Source organism: Ptychodera flava, chromosome 3, assembly GCF_041260155.1.
Source record: "Ptychodera flava strain L36383 chromosome 3, AS_Pfla_20210202, whole genome shotgun sequence".
In the NCBI taxonomy this organism is placed as follows: Eukaryota; Metazoa; Hemichordata; class Enteropneusta; family Ptychoderidae; genus Ptychodera; species Ptychodera flava.
This window is the reverse complement of record NC_091930.1, coordinates 33,275,435-33,289,384: the sequence shown is the minus strand read 5'-3', so window position 1 is coordinate 33,289,384 and position 13,950 is coordinate 33,275,435. Positions and strand designations below refer to the sequence as shown.

Genomic DNA, 13,950 nt, shown 5'->3' with positions numbered 1-13,950 from the left:
CAATTTTACAAATAAACACAACTGTGTTTTCTGGGCCCCATGGAGATACGTTTAATAACAATATTCTCATTGATAGGATGCAGTATTCCTCAGTTTTACCCACTATTTTCTGAAAACAGATGCTCCTATCTGCCCCTACCACACTCAGCATCTGCTGTGTGTGCGTCTGATGTATTTAAGCAATAAAGAACACCCAGCAACAGTATATCACAAGATTTTGACCAGTCATGACATATATGCACGAGTGATAGATAGCAAGTGCATACCAGTATATGAAGTGAAGTGGTCAACACCGAGTGGTATACCGTCGCTGGGTTTGATTTATTGCTATTACAGTATATTGAAATTCTGGCAGTGAATGTCAAAAAAGGATCTTTGCTTGGCCAAGAGCTCGCGTGTGTACCAGCTGTGGTATATTGCGAATATACCATGATGTTTATTTTCACATCTCGACCATCAGATAGCTGTATTTGCGAAATCAATACACTGCTACCATATAATGCATGTTATTCTATTTGTACACAGTTGTGTGCCTGTGTCCATTTTATCGGGAAAAATTTTCGATTTTCAAAAAAAATGGGATGGTGAAAAATTTTCCTACTCCAAGAGCTTTAAAATAAGGCCCCACACATCAGAAAAGAATTGCAGAGTCCGAATACCTGTCCCCAAGGTGAATTCTGCCTCAGAAAAAAATTGTCCAGCTGGACCCATCATCACAGAGAACAAGATCAAAAGGTTGCCAGATGACATGGTATCCTTACCCTGGTCATTTCAGCTTGTCTTCTCCTCAGTTCTTCAGCATACTCCTCCTCTTCACTCATTGGTGGACTCTCTCCTTCATATCTGTCTTCAGGGACAACCGGCAGTGGAGGGGGTCCTGTACACAGATGTTGAAATATCAATAGAATTAGAACACAGGCATTTTTGATTGAGGTAGTAGGTGCCTCAAAATTGACGGACTTCAAACTTTTGCCTGAACTTTCCGTAATGAAACTTGAAATCACTGAAGTCTTGAAATAAACAATAACCAGGGGTCACTGTTCTTGAGAAATAAATTGCCCACTATCGACAACTCTTGATATTCAAATGTCATCCAGTGTAAACTCTACAGGGAAAATTAGATATTAAATTTTCACAAAAAGAGCCAGTAAACACATTTATTCACTTCACAAGCATCAAAAAGAACCCCCAAAATGTCGCGTCAGTGCACTGAGGTCCTAACTACAAACTTTAGGCTTTGACAGCTGTGCCAGAAATCTTCAATCTTTTAATACTGGAAATTATAATCTGAATGCAGAACTTGTTCTAATGAATATTGATTAATGATTATACACACAGATTTTATTTTGTATGAATGACATCGACTGGAAGTCATTTCAGATCATTTTCAGTTGAACAGTGATTTCTGTCAAAATGTCAGGGACGACCATCTTGCTCGAACGACAAGTGGTAGACCAAAAGGTTTTGTAAAATTTTGAGTCTGATTATCTGTCCCATAGGTACATTCAACCTTATGTGAGTATCACTATCACACAGGCCTGTCACCATAAGCAGTCATGTTACACCTCACCTGAGTAATCATAATCTGGATTTCCACGATACATATCCCTATCATCACCACGGTCATCCCAGCTGTCATAGGAGCCTGGCCCTGGTTGTCCGACATGATATCCATCGTTGTAAAATCCCATGCCACGAGGCGGCCCTTGCGGCGGATAATCCATAACACTCCTGTCGTAGTCACTCTCGTATGAGTCAATGTCATCGTAGTTTCCGATTCCTGGCTGTGTTGCATATGTATTTGAAGATGCAGCCCTGTACACACAAGTTACAATAATAAGTCATAACACATCATTCTTTCACATATTAAACAGCAAAATGATTTATGTACTTAATCTCTCAAGTATACATGATTTCAATTCAATTTCTGACTGTCAACATTTTTATCTTTCAGTTCCCTGCTATCTCAGAATTTTGAAGCAAATGGGAAAAAATTCCCCTGAAGTTTCCATAGTTATGCAAATGTTGAGCATTGGCATTCATGGGAATTATCAAACCAAATATTAAAGAACTTTGGACCAATGGTTTATGAGGAAAACTTCTGCATACTAAAAAACAGTTGTCAGACACCAGAAAAGCCAGCCACCAACTTGATCAGCTCCACATTGTCAACAGTACCATACTTCCCCCCTCCTCCCCGAAAAACAGATCAAAAATAATTTCCTTATAAAATGCATGTGAAATTTTGAAATTCAAACCTGATCTATATCAAATAAGGTGTATGGCTTCACTTACGGTTTGTACAATTCTATGTTACGTCGGTCTTCTTCCTCAGCAGCAGCTGCAAGGTCACAGAACAAGAATGGTTGTTATAAAGTCTATTTGTCCGTTTTATTGTAAACAAACACTGTCTACTGCCATGACTAAGTATTAGCCATCATTTAGAGTTAGCTTGAGTAAAAAAGTATAGAAATATACTTATTTGTATTCGACTGACCCCTGCACTTTAGACACTGACACGTTACTGTATTCATTTCACGTTCAAGCAAAAACCCCATGAAAGTAGAATTGTTACCCAACTTACAGTGTTTAAAGTCAATATTCAAAGCTGTCCTGTGAACGGACTGTAACACTGTGCACTGTGATAGACATCAGTACTTCATACTTTTAAATTTGGTTCAGATGGAGGGTACGGTGAATTTACCTCTCATCAGATATTTACAGTGCAACGCAAGACGCTCATGGCAATAACTTTTGATTTTGATCTCTCTGAGGATGATGGGATGAAATTTTGGCACAGAAATGGATTTTGCGAGCACAAATCATTTGCTAGATGGGATCTACCATACTAACCCTATAAATTTGAAGAGAAAAAAAATTACGATGTGAATTTGTTGAATTGTGGTCCAATTGATAGGGTTTTTACGGTAGTAAAACGGTACTGACCTGCCTTCTTCCTCTTATGCCTTCTGATTAGGCAGCAGATCAAACACAGGTTAAACAGCAAACACAATGCACCGATAAATACGATTATGACAATGACGTACAATGGTATTTCTCCGACACGTATCCCTGGAGGGCAAGAAAAGAGGTAGTCAGATCTAAATCGTGCAGAGCGAAGAATATGTCTAGCTGGTAATACATAAAGTGATATAAAACCGATGTCACTGTATATAAGATACAGATTTTGATAATGCAGGAAGGTGTGACCCACTGTGTATTGGGCCTACCACAACAATGAGGTGACTGTCCAGTTGTTTACATACATGTAGTCTTCGACCGCTAGACTTGACTAGTAACTAATGTAACTTGTAATTTGGCTCAGCATGTCTATGTGCTGATGGTATGTTTGCAATGACAGGGAAAATATAAAGGTCAACGTCCTTATTTGGTCACATGATTTCATCATGTGATTTACTCACTTTTCCTTGGTCACCACATTGAAAAACTTTCTGCAGTTACTGAACTAGTGAGCAGGAAAAAAAGTGAATGAGACAAATTATGAAAACTTCTCCGACATAATTTTGCCAAATGACATGCTAAAAATTTGTTGAAACTGGACAACTTTAAACGGCTTACATCTTGGTGCACTTGTAGGCTTGTGTACAACAGGTCCATCTGTCCAAAAAGAAGAAGACAAACATCATGTTTTAATGTGATAAAGTAATCTGAGATAACGGATGAGAAGTGACGGAGGAAGACTGTACTCTGGACGTTGTGTGTATCAATCTACCACCGGACAGGCTGCCGTTGCCTAACGAATGTGTAACCATAGCGACAGGAACGACATTGACTCTTACTGCTGAACAACTTTGGACAGTGGTTCTTGAGCGAACTTGAGTTGAATATTATGAACTTGGATAGAGGCGCGTCTACTTTTTCTACTCTGTTTTAACAGTATTGCTGGCTAATCATTGTAGACTGTTTTTATCATCATTTGTTTCTGGGAATACATTTCCATACAAAACTGCAACATGACTGTACTATAGTCTTTCCCTTTGTTTGTTTGGCTAATGAACCTGATCCAGGTCTACTATGGGCTTGCAAATTACCGTATTAAAGACCGTCAAACTCATGTTGCTATGAGCACAGTGCTTATTTATACACTATGCTGCAAACATCAAAACAACTTCAACTTCTACCTACCGTCTGTTGTAACTGTGAGAGGACTTGTTCCATAAGGTCCCTTGCCGAGGTCATTTGATGCTCGTACATTGAAACGGTATTTGGTACTCGGTCTTAGCCCGACAATCACAAACGTGGTGGCGTTGGACGGCATCACATCAGATATAAGGTTGTAACTTGACCCGTAGATGTTGTATCTGACATGGAAGGACTGCCGAAGACCTCCGTTGAAACCAGGGGTCCAACTCAATGTTATGGTAGAGTCTGTTTTGCCTTCTGCTCGAAGATCTTGTATGGGATCAGGCACGTCTGAAACAAGGCACAAGAGTTGACATGAGGCATCTAAACGTGTTTGAAGTTTTCCTAATATATTACTTCTATGTCACTGAGCTCATATTCGCAGCGAAATTTAGCTTATTAATGTGTTTGATACCAGATGATATTTTCTGCCGATATGCAGCAACTCAGAAGGTCCTATCTGATTGGTAAATCGCTATTTACATTAACCTAAGGAGTCTGAAAATAAGGCTATTTGTAGCTGATTGGTTGTATGAAAATGATTCAATAACAATGCCTTTTGCCAAACCTATTGGCTACGCATTCACAAGATATGCTGCACATGAGCTCAATTTCCATCTTTTTTACAAGACCACAGCAGTTGCAATGTCCATCTTGTTACGAGAATGCAGCAGTTGCAATACATCTTATTATGAGATCAAAGCAGTTGCAATTTCCAAACCATGCTAAAAGTGGAGAATTCACAAAGGATGTCCCAAGGTTTGCAAGGCTAAAAAACCACTTCACTGTCGCCAAAAGGATTAATTGCTACATGCAACAAAGTTACAGTTTTAGTCAAGTAATGCTAGGCTCAGAACAAAAAATGCTCTCGTCATACTTCTTCTGAAATTTTGGTCAAAAATGTCACACTGAGGTAGCTAGTGGTATAAAGACCGGCAGAAGGCGTATTTTCATGGGTTAATCTACAGACCCTTAGAAAATTTGTGACGCCAACTTCTCTATGTATAACGGAAACTGCTAATTTGGAATTTTCAAAAAATGCACAACCAGGTACGTTTCTATGAGATCTAACCTGTACTCTCCAGTGTAATATTCCAGCTGTCGGATCCCAGGTTGTTGTATGCCTCGCATTTAAACGCCCCAAAGTCCTCTTTCTCCTTGACATTCACAATTGTCAGCCGGCTTTCATAGAAGACAGAGTAAGTCTTGTGGTACAACTCAATGGTGTACCGCTCTTTGCTGGAGTTAAACTCTTTGCCATGTCGGATCCACCTGAATTTGACACTGGGGGCGCCCTCTGCAGCACAGACCACGTACGCAGTTTTGCCAGCATTGGTGGCTACTTTGGCTCTACTTGGTGTTTTGTCAATCTTTGGGGCATCTGAAAAAAATACAGACAACATCACTGTTCGCTCCCATATAGTTATCAAAACAAGTCAACAATTGTATGAAACATGGACATACATATACAGACAGACTGACATACACAGACTGGCACAGAGTGTGGACATTGACCCCAAGTATGCCTTGGCCCATGGAGAGTGATAAAGATATAACAAACAGCTGAATGTAATGATAAAATAGTTAAGTATAGGCCTATACAGGACTGAGAGTGAATATGTTACAGCAATTTGATTAGTTTCTTTCCTTTTCTACTTCTGTGATAATTTTTAAGACAATCAATCTGCAAGGCAGTTTATGTATTGACAAATATGTTATCTTTTACAAGCACACAGTAAACTGTTCTTGATTTTTCATTTACAATATTTGACATAGACTGAAATACATGAGATGCAACCAATGTTTACACTTGCCCATACACCAGATACATGGAGAAATTTCAACATACAATCATCAACTCAGAAACCCTACAGGAAAAATAAACATGGTTTTCTTCCAGAACAGCTGGTACATCCACATCTGGAACAACTTACAAACCAATTACACAAGGATGATGACACAAGAGATAAAGTTAAACTGTGGTGAACTTGACTATTCCTTTCAAATCCTTACCTAACTTGACATTTCACATTGTAAACTAAATACACTGCATGGTTAATTGTGCACAAAAATACATCGGGGATTGACCATTTGATAAGGATGGTGTCTGGAAGATCGATGAGGTACATTATCTTTTTTATCCGATCCATTGTACATTCTTTTTTCCCCACTCTCTCACCTTTTCTTTTTGTCAAACCTTCTCTGGCTGAATTTTTTTTATTGGCATTTGTTTGGAATTTTTTCAAAATCTGCCAGAATTTTTTTACCGCATTTCAACACCAAATACAGTTTACTATATCAAATGCTTACTAAATCACCACATTATATACTCTTAGTTCCAGTAGGTATAAAATTACCAAAAAAAATCTTAAAAATACAAAATGAAAGATATCCCAGTAAAACTGAAAGTTTCGCAAAGTTGTCCAAAAAATTCAAAATTCCGGATTTCAACTTAATTTCAATATATCTTATTAACAAAAACCCTAAGAAGAACGTTTACTAAATATCAAAGCAATCAGACTGGTGAATTTTGAGAAACAAATTTTTGACCAAAATTGAGAAAAATTGCCCCCCAAAATACAAAATTGCAGATTTCATCCTAATTTTAAATATATCTAATCAACATAAACCCTAGGAACCTGTACACTAGATATCAAAGCTACCAGATCAGAAGTTTTTGGAGAAAAATTTTGACCAAAAAAGGCAAAAATTGCCCCCAAAAATAAAAAAAAAATGCCAGTTTCAATATACCTTCAATACATTATATTAAGATTAATCTTAAATACCCTGTATACCAAATACATGTATCAAAGCTATCAAATCAGCAGTTTTTGGATTAAAAAATTTTTATCAAAATTGGGAAAATTGCCCCAAAATTACAAAGGAAAATTGCCCCAAAATTACAAATATGACAATATCAATACAATTTGTACAAGCATGACTGAGGTCATTCTGAGGAACATGAATATTAGGTTTCATAGCATTCAGACGAGCGATTTCAGAGAACAAGATTTTTTGACTAAAAACGGAAAAAATACCCTAAAAATACAAACATGCAAATTTCATCCCAATTTTTGCACACATAATTTAGAATACCTAAAGAAATCTGCATACCCAGTTTCAACCAAATCTGACCAATGCTTACTGAGTTTTAGCCATTTGTAGGATTTTTCCTTTTTTCCCCCTCATTTGCATATTTTTGCACTGATATGTTCATTTGAACAAATTCACATCTCCACTCCTAGGTGCACCTGTACACCAAATACTAGGACAGTAGGTGCTACGGTTTAGGAGTTTTTGATCCGGACGGACTAACAGACATACATACATACTTACATACATACACACAGACGCCATTTTTCCACCTTATACGAATACCTCCCATTTGCATATATACATATGCATATATGGGAGCGTAAAAATGCAGAAAATGGATCGATGAAGTGTAACATATATTACTAGCAAGATAAGTATCATGATGAAAAGTCAAAGGAAAGGAAGGATGTGCCAGTCAAGTTTTTACGAATCCAGTCTACTGCTTGTATATAGGTTCCATTTTGAAGCGAGAAAAGTAAATAGAACTTTCACCATCTTGTTATTGTGAAAATTGAAAACTGAAATTTTTTTATTGAGTTAACACAGGAATGGCAGTCACTTTGAATGTCAAATATTGGTAGATTTTCAGTAGTTTGTTTCTCTTGTTCCAAAATTTGCACCGTGACCCCTGATTTTTATTCCTGATTATGAATGAGAACAATTTTAATTTTTCTTGCCCAAATTTATGCAAAAGTTTTTGTCTTTCAGTTCGAAAAACAAAACTCTTTTACAAATTATATCAGATTAGAAAACTCATTTCCAACCAGGAATGAGTATACTCACACTGTACAATGACTTGTACAACTTTGGTTGCCTTTGGTCCTATGCCATTGTCAGCATGGCAGACGTAAGGTCCAGCGTGGGCTTTGGTTATGTTTGTCAACACCAGTGTGTTGGTACCCTGGGTGTAATGCTGCTTGTACATGGTGATGTTATAGCCTTCACGCGTCCAGTGGATGAAATTCTCCGGCATGGGATTGGCCACGGCCGTGCACTGCAGGGGGCTTGTCTTACCCATACTGACCACCTGGTGGTCTTCGATCTGTATCGCTGGGGCAACTGAAATGGTAATATATTTAAACAAAAGAACGTTTTTAGATAGATGAAACATACCGCTATATTTGGAATTACATTTTGCATATTCTCTTATTGCAAAACAAACCCATACTACAACGACCTGTAGATCTTTGATCAGTAGTGCTAGGGTGACTGAAACAGTATGATGTGTTTCAAGAAAAGAAAATTTTTAGATAGTGTGAGAAACATGCTGCAGTATTTGGAATTACGTTCTTGAATAATTCATCATTACTACATATTCTCTCATTGCAATATTCCTTCCAGGATTACACTAGTGAAAAGCAACTTTCTATCATGGTTTAATTTGTAGATCGAATATTATATCCACTACGACAGTATAGTAGCTTCAAAATTTATCGCTTCTCTCATACAACTCTCAAGTTTTCCCACCAAAACTGTTTTATTTAGGGGAAATTCACCTTCCTAATTAAGATACTTTGATAAAATATCCACAAGACTTCTGTATTTGTGACACACCATGATCTCTCTGCACAATGTCCCAGTTTCAGCTCAATCATTGAACGCTACGACAAATTGGAGCAAAACAGCAAACAAATATTGACAAGTCATCGTTGATGACACAGTCCCACTTGTTAATGGGTATTTTTGATTACAGGTCCTCAGAGAGGATAGAGCCCTCTTCATTAGGTCTGTGATAAAAATACTTTGAATGAATTCGCTTGATACATGTCTGAGTTATGGTTCAGGACATGAAAAAATCGTAACAAAATGGTCGCACAGTGGCCATATTGGATCGCATCACAAAACAAATTGATGTGCATAGCTATGACATTGGTCGATGTCCTTGTACCAACTTTGAATAAAATTGGTCGAAACATGCGGATATGCCTGAGAAATGGCTCTGTACATGAAAAAATCGTAATAAAATGGCCGCCTGGCGGCCATATTGGATCGTATCACAAAACAGATTGACGTGCATATGTATGACATAGGTCAATGTCCTTGTACCAACTTTGAATAAAATCGGTTGAGATATGCCTGAGTTATGGCTCTGTACATGAAAAAATCGTAATAAAATGGCCGCACGGCGGCCATTTTGGATCGTATCACAAAACAAATTGCCGTGCAAAGCTATGACATTTGTCGATAAGCTTGTACCAACTTTGAATAAAATCGGTTGAGATATGTGTGAGTTATGGCTCTGTACATGAAAAAATCGTAGCAAAATGGCCGCCTGGCGGCCATATTGGATCGTATCACAAAACAAATTGACGTGCATATGTAGGACATAGATCAATGTCCTTGTACCAACTTTGAATAAAATCGGTTGAGATATGCCTGAGTTATGGCTCTGTACACGAAAAAATCGTAATAAAATGGCCGCCAGGCGGCCATATTGGATCGTATCACAAAACAAATTGACGTGCACATCTATGACATTGGTCAATGTCCTTGTACCAGCTCTGAATAAAATCGGTCGAAACATGCCTGAGTAATGGCTCTGTACATGAAAAAATTGTAATAAAATGGCCGCCAGGCGGCCATATTGGATCGTATCACAAAACAAATTGACGTGCACATCTATGACATTGGTCAATGTCCTTGTACCAACTCTGAATAAAATCGGTCGAAACATGCCTGAGTAATGGCTCTGTACATGAAAAAATCGTAATAAAATGGCCGCCTGGCGGCCATATTGGATCGTATCACAAAACAAATTGACGTGCATCTGTATGACATTGGTCACATGTCTTGTATCAACTTTGAATAAAATCGGTTGGAACATGCCTGAGTTATGGCTCTGTACATGAAAAAATCGTAATAAAATGGCCGCCTGGCGGCCATATTGGATCGTATCACAAAACAAATTGACGTGCATCTGTATGACATATGAAGTAATCCTTGTACCAAGTTTGAATGAAATCGCTCCAGGCATCTCAGAGATATCTGCGTGAACGGACGGACGGACGGACGGACGGACGGACGCACGCACGCACGGACGGACATGACCAAACCTATAAGTCCCCCCGGACGGTGTCGTGGGGACTAAAAATAGGATTCATCATGTGACTGCAAAATACTCACAAAACACATTCAAGTCAGTGAAATGATTTTGTTTGCCTTCGTCGTTGTTGGCTTCACACATATACTTTCCGGCTTGATCCTTCGTGGCGTTGTGGATGATCAAAGATCCGTTCTCAGCCAGGCTGTACTTTTCATTGAGTTCAATGTCAATGGGCTTGCTGTCCTTGTACCACACAAACCTGGTGACGCTGGGATTGGCGTTTACTTTGATGTCGATCAGGACGTTGCCGCTCTTCTCGTAACAGTCAAGCGTCTGATTGTCAGGAGTCAGAAACACAGGAGCGTCTGAACAGAAAAAACCAGAGACACAGTCATTCAACAATAGTAATGAAACATACAGTTTCCCATTACATCCCTAATTTATCAATTCACTGATCCCAATACACCAGTGAAATCAACAGATCAGGCTCATCGCGGTCTTATCAGAGAGAGGTAGCTATTTGTATTTACCCAAGCTCATATTTTTTAATTTAAGCCCCACCTGGCCAAGAAGTAGTATGCATATTCATAACCAGGGTTTGTACTGGACATTGACATGAAATTGTTCCGTGCAGAACATGCAAAGGATAACCTTCACTGGTTTGCACATACACATTCTTTGCAAAAAATTGAATATGATGACGTACTCTGTGGTATTTGTATGTTAAGGTAGAACACACCTCGACAGATATTTGAACTCTCAAACTTTTACAATTCTTTTCTGATCTACCACTTGTGGGGGCTCATTTTAAAGCTCTTGGTGTAAGAAAACCTTTTACTGGCTAAGTTTTTCAAAATTCGAAAATTTTATTTTTATTTTATTCTCTCATAGAGTTAACACAGGGATGGCAGCCATTTTGAATTTTAAATCATGGTGAATCTTGGGTTAGTTGTTTCTTTAGTTCCAAAATTGCACGTTGACCCCCTATTTTTATTCTTGATTTTGAAAGAAAATGGTTAAAAGATTCCTCGTTGGAAAGTTTGAGCAAAAGTTTAAATCTTTCACTTTCTAGGCGAGTACTACCATAACCTCAGATCAAAGTGAGATCATCATCACTCACTGGTGAAAACTCAAATATTCAGGGCTCTCTGAGTCAGAGCAGCCTTCATGAAATATATTGGTGGCAGTGGTACACAGCAGCACAATTCAACCTGTCAACCCCCATTTCCTGTAAACAGGTCCACTTTCACCATTGATAACAAAGGGTTGTGGGCCAAACCATCGTGGTGAAAGGGTTAATGTGTGGCTATACTTACATTGCACATTGAGAGTGACAGCGTCATTGGCACTCTCTTGAAGGTCTAGGTTGGTGGCTTTGCACAGGAATTTCTTCTCATTATCAGAGTGAGCGACACGCTCCACTATCAGGTGGCTGACAGTGGAAAAGCCACCATTTTCAGCTGGCATTGTGCTGTTTTCAATACCTAGGTAAAACAAATCAATTAATCAGTTAAGATAACAATTGATTTGTTACAATGTTGCAAGCAAATAGTTGACTGTGCCCCACTGTAACTGTGAGGCGCTGATAACATCTATTAGGGAGAAGATTTGCATAGTTCCTCCACAAATGCAAATCTACAGATTGGTCTGATGTATCAGTGGTAGAGCAACTTGCAGGGATGTAGAAATTTGGTTTCAGTGGCAAAAATGTGAGTGTGGGGGTTACAAGTAATGTGTGGGCATACACTAACTTTGTGCAAGAGGTCACCATCTTTCAATGGACTGAAGTTTTCATAGCCGGCAAATTTTAGCCGACAGCCGGTTGTTTTTGCCAGCTGTTTTTTTTTACGTTTCCTAGCTTGAGAGTGAGTTGCTGGCAACTCTTGATGAAAACAAAAACACATGGGAAAGAATTATCTATGGCTGGAAGTGAAGAAATCATTCAAAATGCTTTCTGAAATAATGTGTCATGATCTGTTAGCATATTAGCTGCAACTGAGACTCTGGGTACATATAGCTTTGCATTTTAATTTTCACTGTGTTTCCCTGAAGCTGCATGATGGGCAGTTAAAACTTACCCTCTGTCTCAACGCCGTCCCTCATCCAGGTAATTGCAGAGGCAGGGTTACTGCTGGCTGCCGTACACTCAATCACAACTCTGTCGCCCTCTCTGGCAGTGTCGGGTATACTGCGCACAACAACATTAGCTGGTGGAACTGAAATGAAAGGAAACAGAAAATTTACCATTTCAATGAGCCGGGCCTGGAGAGACAAAAAGAGTGCCTGCGTTCTTTGATGGGGATAAGCACATTGCAGCTACGGTACTACCGCTATGCTGTACAAATGTAATGGGATTTCTCATTATCACTGATGTGCTCTACTGGCAACACAAAACCTCACTTAACTGCACATGATCACATGTGCGGTTCACAATTATCTTCACACGTACAGGTGAAACCACTGGAGACATAAAACTTACTAAAGTCAGTGAATTTTTTATGGTATTGATCAGGGCTAGAATTTACCTCTGTGACACATATTCGAACACTCATGGGGCATCTTTTACAATTTGGAGTCGACTACAACTTGTCAGGGCACATTTTGAAGCTCATGGAGTGGACAACTTTTCATCTGAATATTTTTGATAATCAAACATGTAATTTTTCCCAAGATAAAATTTAGTACTTCAAAAACAATTACCAAATTTTACCAAACACTTGAAGTTCAAAGTGGCAACCGTCACTGTATTGACTCAATGGGGGAAAATGAAAGTTTTCCATAAACAACCCCTGAATATTTGATTTACTTAGTTTCAAAATGAACCCTAACAAGTAGTAGTATGGGTAATGTAAAAGTTTGAGAGTCCAAATACTATCCCTGAGGCACATTCTACCCAATGTCAAAACTGAGGTTTCCTGTTGAGAAAGGCTAGCAGTAAAGGTGATCTTCATGCCTCAGAAGAGCCCTTTATTGCATTCCGTTTACTCACATTTACAGACAGCGTTATGTTCGTGGACAGTGGTTGTGGCGTGGCTGGATTGCTTGCATTGCAGGAGTACATAGCGCCGTTATCTGTCTGATCCAAGATGATTCTCAACTCACTGCTGGCTATGTTACCGTGGGTGGCGTATTTAGCATCCTCCACCGGCACTCCGTCCTTCAGCCACGTCAGTGTAGCCAGTGGGTTACCACCTATTGACCTGCAGGACATACGCAAGGCGGCGTTGGCTTCCGCATTGGGCCCATCACTGTCAATGGTTGGTGGGTTGGGAGGATCTAGTGAGATACAAAAAGAAATGCTTGTACACTCAAGAATTGTAGCATTTTCCATCTAACATACCTGTCATTATACAAATAGTAGCAGTATAATATCAATCAATGATCAGGTATGTAGAAAATTTGTTTATAGGTGGCAAAAATAAAAGTACAGTTACAAGTAATTGTGCCTGTGCACATTAACTTTGTGCAAAATGTCATGATTTCTTACTTAAACTAAATTTTCACAGCCGGCAAATTTTAGCTGACAGCCGGTTGTTTTTGTTGGATGCTGGCTATTTTCTACATCCCTGTCAATGTCAATGAAAATTGCCACATCTGCTTTATATTTTTTTGCAGGTAATGCCTCTGGATTGACAATGGATGACAATCTGTGATATCTGAACTGAAAA

At 38.8% G+C, this 13,950-nt stretch overlaps 1 protein-coding gene across 1 annotated transcript in view; it reads right to left on the bottom strand.

The window, feature by feature from the left end:
• LOC139129219 (nephrin-like) overlaps positions 1-13,950 on the bottom strand; it is a 45,100-nt gene that overhangs the window by 5,506 nt on the left and 25,644 nt on the right. The window contains exons 9-20 of the mRNA XM_070694861.1: positions 13,268-13,558; positions 12,361-12,498; positions 11,599-11,766; positions 10,363-10,647; positions 8,023-8,298; positions 5,216-5,524; positions 4,147-4,434; positions 3,580-3,618; positions 2,947-3,072; positions 2,296-2,341; positions 1,571-1,815; positions 762-877 (exon numbers count right to left, since the gene is read on the bottom strand). Of these exons, the coding sequence (XP_070550962.1) occupies positions 762-877; positions 1,571-1,815; positions 2,296-2,341; positions 2,947-3,072; positions 3,580-3,618; positions 4,147-4,434; positions 5,216-5,524; positions 8,023-8,298; positions 10,363-10,647; positions 11,599-11,766; positions 12,361-12,498; positions 13,268-13,558 (2,327 nt within the window). The remainder of the gene's footprint in view (positions 1-761; positions 878-1,570; positions 1,816-2,295; positions 2,342-2,946; positions 3,073-3,579; positions 3,619-4,146; positions 4,435-5,215; positions 5,525-8,022; positions 8,299-10,362; positions 10,648-11,598; positions 11,767-12,360; positions 12,499-13,267; positions 13,559-13,950) is intronic.